This window comes from Gallinula chloropus (assembly GCF_964237585.1).
Source record: "Gallinula chloropus genome assembly, chromosome: 3".
NCBI lineage: Eukaryota > Metazoa > Chordata > Aves > Gruiformes > Rallidae > Gallinula > Gallinula chloropus.
The window spans coordinates 38,061,193-38,068,961 of NC_140087.1; the positions used below are offsets into that span (position 1 = coordinate 38,061,193).

At 40.6% G+C, this 7,769-nt stretch overlaps 1 protein-coding gene across 1 annotated transcript; it reads left to right on the top strand.

Annotated features, from left to right (window-relative positions):
• Nucleotides 1-1,902: 1,902 nt before the first annotated feature.
• CCR6 (C-C motif chemokine receptor 6) lies at nucleotides 1,903-3,297 on the top strand (the record flags this gene model as incomplete). The annotated part of the gene is made up of 2 exons (XM_084261056.1): nucleotides 1,903-1,917; nucleotides 2,212-3,297. The coding sequence occupies 2 exons, from the start codon at nucleotides 1,903-1,905 to the stop codon at nucleotides 3,295-3,297; spliced, it is 1,101 nt and encodes a 366-aa protein (XP_084117182.1).
• Between the last annotated feature and the right edge of the window lie 4,472 nt (nucleotides 3,298-7,769).

Consider the following 7,769-nt stretch of genomic DNA (forward strand, 5'->3'; position numbering starts at 1 on the left):
ATAACACGAAGATCTATGCGTTTAACAAAGACAAAGCAATGCCTAGTGCTCAGTCTGTTCATGTCCTGTGCTATCTTTTGCACTACACAAAGCATTTATCATAGCATTCTTAATTCACCTCACTAGTGTAATAAAAAAAGGCAAGTAATGTGATGTTAAAAGTGCCAAGGTGCACTGATAAAAAGCCAGAATTAAAAAAAAATAACATTAAAGTGCCACATTACTGTTATGGAGTAGACTAAGATAGTGCTGGTTTTTTCCATATTTCTCTCAATACACTGATTGTCCTTGCTGTATAGAATTTCTGAAAATTTAATTTCTTGTGGCGCAAAGTCAATGATGTGAAGTGTGAGTCACTGCTTCTTATGTATTGTTTATTAGCTCTATGAACATTCCATATGTAAGATTGTGCCCTTAATGACGCTGATACAAACCCTCCACTTCCCACAACTGCATGTTGTGCTGCAGAGATGTGTGATTTCTTGAGATGCTGCTGTGCATTGTAGATATCTTTGAAGTGAAAGGATTCTTCTTTAACTAAATATTTTATTTCAAACAATGGTTTTGTACTTGTTCACATTTCTTGTGCTCTTTCTGCAATCTAATCTACTTTATTTTCTTTTCAGAAGTCCTTGGGAAAGCATTTTGAAGTTCTTCTCAACATATTTTTCTTTCTCAGAAGCATACTGCCAAAATGAATTTTGTAAGTATTTAATTAATAGAATAGAATCATAGAATGCTTTGAGTTGGAAGGGACCTCAAAGGTCATCTAGTTCCAACCCCCTGCCATGGGCAGGGACACCCTTCACTAGCCCAGGTAGCCCAAAGTCTCATCCAACCTAGTCTTGAACACTGCCAACGAGGGGGCTTCCACAACCTCTCTGGGCAGCCTGTGCCAGTGCCTCACCACTCTCAAAGTAAAGAATTTCTTCCTGACGTCTAACCTAAACCTGCCCTCTTTCAGCTTGAAGCCATTCCCTCTTGTCCTATCACTACACTCCCTGGTGAACAGTATTTCCTGTAGGACCCCTTTAAGTATTGATAAGCCATAATTAGGTCTCTTCTCCAGGCTGAATTAGCACTACTATATCAGCCTGTCTTCATAGGAGAGGTGCTCCAACCCCTGATCATCTTTGTTGCCCTTCTCTGGACTTGCTCCATCAGCTCCATGTCCTTCCCCAGAGCTGGACGCAGTACTCCAGGTGGGGTGTCATGAAAGTAGAGCAGATGGGCAGAATCATCTCCCTCGACCTGCTGGTCACCCTGGTTTTGATGCAGTCCAGGGCACGGTTTGCCTTCTGAGCTGCTAGCACACACTGCCAGCTCATGCTGAGCTTGTCAGCGATCAGAACCCCCAAGTTCTTCTCCTCAGGGCTGCAGTCCTAGCTCCTTGAGGCTGCTGGTCCACATGTCCTAATCTCAGAAGTGATGAGCTGAAGAGCTGTTTCTGACAGCAAAGTTCACTGTCAGAGCACACTGTTTATTGAGTTTGTACTCTTCTAATGTAGCTACAGGTTTGGTGTCTATGGTGCAGGTAACTGTGCCTCAGACTAGCCATCCTGGACTGCCTGCCTAGCTGAGAGGAAACGAATAATCATTTTGGGCTTGACTCAGCCAAGATATGTCAGTGTGAAACGCAGAACATACTAGAAAAACCTGTTACCCTCTCTTGACAGTACAGGAAGTCTAGACTCCTGCTTCAAATTCAGATTTTTACACTGTAGTCTTCTGTGATGGCAGACTAACCCTTTCTCCATAATGTATTTAAAGATTAAAACCTTCAGGCCACCCAAAAAGATTATGTCTTGTGTTCATATTTTTTAAAAAAAATTATGAAATTCTCTAGTTAGTTCTTACAAGACTCCTCTGCAGTGTTAAACTTGTCTGTAATTGGGGTGCACGATGGGTGGAAACGCTGTAAAACCTGTAGCACTGGAGGAAAACAACAGTGCTGTGGACTGTCTGGAGATGAGTTTGATACAGACTTGAAGCTGAGGCGTGGGAAGGACTGGACAGAAGTATTACAGTTATCACAATGGAAATATCACTTCCATTTCAACTCAGCAAGCTGCATAATAGTGGCATGATAATTTTCGAAGGATTTCCCAAGTGTCTTGTATTTGTATGACTTTGTTATCTGACATCTTTCTACTCTACAGAAATCGGAGATTAACACCTATGTGCTAACACTGGTGATCTTCTTTTTTACAGACAGAGCCTCATACCATAGATTATCTATACTACTCAGATTACGCTTCTCTAATCACGCAACCTTGCTCTAAATTGGAAGTCAGGAACTTCACAAAAGCGTTTCTGCCAGTCGCGTATTCGCTGATTTGCATCATTGGCCTAGTTGGTAACATCTTCGTAGTGATGACCTTTGCTTTGTATGAAAGAGCCAAGTCCATGACGGATGTGTACCTCTTCAACATGGCCATAGCAGACATACTGTTTGTTCTCACTCTCCCGCTGTGGGCGGTGAATTACGCCGCCGACAAGTGGGTTTTCGGTGATTTCATTTGCAAAATGACCAGAGGTATCTACGCAATCAACTTCAGCTGTGGCATGCTGCTTTTGGCCTTTATCAGCGTGGACCGCTACATCGCGATCGTACAGGCAACCAAGTCATTCAAACTCAGGGCAAGAACGCTCGCACATAGTAAGCTCATCTGTTTGGTCGTGTGGGTATCATCGATTTTAATCTCTAGCTCCTCCTTTCTATACAGTGAAAGCTACAGCTTCTCCACCAATGAAACCAAAGAGATTTGTGATCAGAGATTTGACAGAATGTCTGAAAGCACGATGATGAAATCATTGCTGCTGTGTGTACAAGTCGGATTTGGGTTTTTTATACCTTTCATCTTCATGATTTTTTGCTACGCCTTCATTGTCAAATCCTTACAAGCAGCCCAGAATTCCAAAAGGAACAAAGCGATCCGTGTGATCATACTAATTGTAGCCATTTTCCTGGTTTGCCAGGTGCCTTACAACGTTGTCCTAATTGTGACAGCTGTAAATATGGGCAAGATGGACAAATCTTGTGACAATGACAAGATAATGGCCTATGCAAAATACACCACTGAAGCCTTAGCATTTTTACACTGCTGTGTGAACCCTGTGCTCTATGCCTTTATTGGAGTGAAGTTCAGAAGTCATTTTGTGAAGATAATGAAGGACCTATGGTGCATGAGATACAAGAAATACAATAAACGCGGTTCAAGGACAAATTCAGATACTTACCATTCAAGACAGACTAGTGAAATTCTGACTGACAATGCATCTTCTTTTACTATATAATACAGTTTGAACAATATTATTGCTGAAGGACTCATTTCACTGACAAATCCAAACCAGTGTCACCGTGCTTGTGACAACAAGTCATTTGGGCTTCTCTGCACCTTTAAGGAGGCTCCCATGATCTACAACTCCTCCCGGGAAAAGAATTGAGATAGAAGATTAACGTCTTGTGGAAAACTAGGATCTCATTCCCCCCTTTTAACATTCACGCTCTTCTAAAATCCACTCTCTTAGAATCATCAGGAAAGAGATGTTTACAGAGGAACCTTCCTTTATTTCTGAAGAAAAAATCCACTTCATCTGTCCTACATCACTGAGATATCCCAGAAGTACTAAGTAAATTAATTAGATTATGTGCAGGTTCATTCTACTCAGAATTATTTTGTTTCTGTTCAACCTGGAAATCCGACTTAAGTGTAGTTCTCCACTGTGCTTTTGTTGCAGACAGGTCCCACTGTGACAACGCTGACCTAAGGGACATGGCATTTCGAGCAAAACACAGTAAGGAAAGCAAACAGAGAAATGAAGAAACAGGGTCAAAGCTGCTGACATAGCTGGGCTTAGGCACTAGGTCTCATAAATCTCTGCCTGGTTCTATACTCCACCTACTTGCTGGGAGTTTCTTACACCAAGGCTGAGGCTGCTCAAAGCCAACAGGGACACATCTGCTAAAGAGAAAATCAAAAAAAGGGAAAAAAAAAAAAGATAACACTGAAATATCCAGAGAAAGGTTTTCTGACATCTTCTCAGATTACCTCCTGAACAGTGAGTGGAGCTTTGCTTGAGAAATTCTTCTCTACATTTGGTACAGGATTCAGGTTCTGAATCCATCAAAGCTGATCATCTGGTGAACATCTCTCTGTGGAAAGTTGCTTCTAGGTGAAATTCACGCCTCACTATTTAGAAGATGACAGACTGTACAGAACTGCAGTTACTCCGACATTATTTGTTGGAACTTGACCAGTGACAAAACGATGCATTTATTGGTATTTAGCTACCATTAGCCAAGTTTCCGTAGGAATGGACTTACTAGCGCAAACGTATATATGCAATTTACTTCATTAGCTTCAGAAATTATTAAGGACTGTGTCTAAAATGTGACCAGAACCTCACTTAACCAGAATTTTTACTGAGTCAGCATTTGATTCACTATGAATGTTGGAATATTTATAATAAATGCAATTAATTTTACCCATCCGTCACTTTTCAGCAAATCCTCATCAGATCTTCAGCTCATTAAGCAGGCTTCAGCGTGCAGTAGCAGTCACAGCGGGATGGCAAGTTAGACAGGAGCAGGAGCTGGAGGGCACAGGGGCAGGACAGAGGAGACAAGAGGAGCACCGCTGTTTGGAGTCTGCTGAAGTACCTACCAGTCCTCTGCAGTTCTGCTGCAAACAGAGCATTAGCTGTGATGGTGTCTGGATTTGCTGGTGTGTGGGACATTGCACTCCTATGGCTGTGTAAATTAGTTCATTTAATTAATTTTGCATCTTGATCTTGACCTTGATTGGTTGGTTTGGGTTTTTTTTTTAAAAAAGTTCATGACTGAAGAGTCTTTGCAGGGGGCAGTGTGAGGTTTTTGGTATCAACACCAGGCATGAGAAATACTGCATATATTTCACGACTGAATAGGAACTTAGGCAGACATATGATACAGAATAGTGTAAATGCAGATGTGTGCATTTGCTGTATATAGCACTGATGATTTTCTGGAAGAGAATTCAACAAATAAAAATGTAACTGAGAAGGAAAAAAGCCCTTCAGAGCTAAGAGTTTCTTGTTCCATCTATTGCCTTGAAACATTCTCCCGTTCAGTGCAAAATCTCTCCTGTGAACAACGTAGAGTCTCTCCCTCAGAGGCTGCATGAGGAAGTCTGTCCATGTCTGAAGCCCATGAAGTGCTGTGGTAGCTCTGGGGCAGGCTTGAAAGCATACCCCCACCCTCCTGCTGGTCCTGCTGCCATGCCTGCATTGGCCTTCAGCCACAAAACAACCCAAATGCTGTCCCAACAGCCTTTGGGGTGGGGTTGGGAGGCGAGATGGTGGTCAGGGTCACCATCCGGCTGGAAGGGGGTGTCTGTGAAGCATCTGGTAACCATGAGGGACCTTGGCAAGCTGGAAATGGTGGTAGTGGGACATCTGCCTCACATGGGGACAACACAGCCTCCCGGCTTCTGTCTTGTGGGAGGGGAAAAATGCTTAGTTGAAATTACATTGAAAAGTAGAAAATGTGCATGTCATTCTCACTAGTGAAGGTGTCATAAAGGGAAAGGGAACATTGTGTGTGCAAGACCAAAATGGTGCTTGTGGTACGAATTGTGCTCATGTCAGGGTCTTGTGAAAAATCCCATTTGAGGTACAGGCAAATTCTTTATCGGCATGAGTGGTTGCCCCATCTCTGGGAGAAATGAGGGTGAAGGGTAGGACGGGCTCCCATGGGACTGCTGAGCAGTTAGAAATGCAGCTCCAACCCACAGAGATACTATGTAAAAGCTAAGGAAATGATTTCACAAAACCACTGAAGGAGGTTCATGATCTGCTTTTTTTAGGCTGCTGCAGAGCCCTCAGGGTATTGCCACCTATCATCACTTGTGGGTTAGGAACCCATACCCTCTTTGAAGCAGTCCATGGAAAGTAAGCTCCAAAACCAAAACAAGCAGGACAATGTTTCACCATTAAACTGTACTACACCAATAGCTCTTTAAATCTGTTCTGGCTGGTGTAGTTGCAGGTCCTTCAGGCTGAAGACAGAATTAAATGACATCTTCTCTACTGCAGGTGAATGACTTGGTAATGATGTGACCACTATGCAAAGAATTGTTCTCTGGGAAGCTATGAGCACAGTTAAGTTCCTTAAAAGAATTTTCCATTTTTGGTTGAACAAACTCCTTTTTACCTGAGTTGAAAAGCAGCTGGGTATTATTTAGTCAAGAAAACAAAAACCTATTCATTAAAAAGTTATTTTGATGGTGAAAGTTCTTATCCACCAAGTCAGAATCCTATTCCCTACAAACTGGAAAATGTGTTGCTTGAACAATATTCTTGCTGCCATCGTAATCAGTTTTCTTTGGATTGATAGCATTAACCCAGCTGTGTCTCCTGATTCGTGTTCTTAATGAAATCAGCATCTTCCATTTATTTTTATTGCCTTTTTATTAGAAATACATACCAAATTACTGCATTATCAATTTGATCTTGATATATAAAGCCAAGTTAAACCAGCTGAATTTTATATTCTTCTATCAAAACCTTTTAAAGCTCTTATTCAGTTTTCATATACCTTTGTCATTTTAGTTAATACAAATTAATGTAATAACCAGTAGTCAGTCTCTAGTAACTGGAATTTATTTATAAGCTCGTGATTCAACGAGGATAAGGGGAAGTAGAGAGGGCACTCAGATCCTTATATAAGAAACAATGGCTCAACATTGAAGTAAGAGCTTTTCTTCAAAATATAAAATACCAGTGATCCTGATTTGTGTCAACCATAGACAGCTCTGATGTTTCAGGATAAAACATGGTAGTTTTATTTGTGAAGAAGTTCTGCTTAGTCCTGTCTAGTGGTTAGAAATTATAAAGGAAAAAAGATATCAAATTATCAGAAAATTGGTGATTTTCTTTGTTTCTTAGCCCGTATTGGATCATCCAGCTATGGTTTTGTTGTGATCACTGCTCCTACTTTGGAAAACACATTGCAGAGATAGAGTCATTCAGGTAGTTACAACTGGAACTCTAATCGCCATCCTTGATTTTCTTTGCTCATCCTTTGCTAGTATTCAGCTTTTAACCTAAGAATTTCTGGTAGGCAACGGGTCAAATTTTGCTTCTAGACCATGTAACATACTGTTATTTTTTGCTAGTATCAAATATGTTTCTATAAAAACTATTTCTAGGTTCTGTATTACATTATGAAAAAAACCCACAATGAAAAACCCCACAAAACCCCACAAAAACCCCCACAGAATGGAAGATAAAAACTACTAAGATACAGAAAATACACTGTTTTTTAGAAAGCGTGATGTGTATTCATGGTGGATGGTTTTAATTCCAGGAGATATCTATTTGCAAAAGTTAGTCTTATTAATGTACTATAATCATGACTCATAAAGTTATAACACAAAAATATAAGCACCTTTGTGTTTATTTTTCTGATTCAAACTCAAAACAGATTCAGTTGATAACCACAGTGGTAAAAACACAACTGTTTTCAGAGGCTTTTTCCACTTCATGGTGTTTCTACACTTCAGAAGCAACTGCTAGTAATAAAGGACATTATCAGTAGGAGGGCGAATAGTCAAAACAGGGATTGAAGAACCTGGCATTACCTGTTGCATTGTAGTTAATTTGGTGTGAGCACAGTGTTTGCTAATGAAAGCATTAGGTACTCTGGGATTTTAATAAAAACAGGATTTTATTTTTTTTTTAAAAGACTAATCAATGCAGGAACCTTTCTACTTTGTCTTCATTAACCT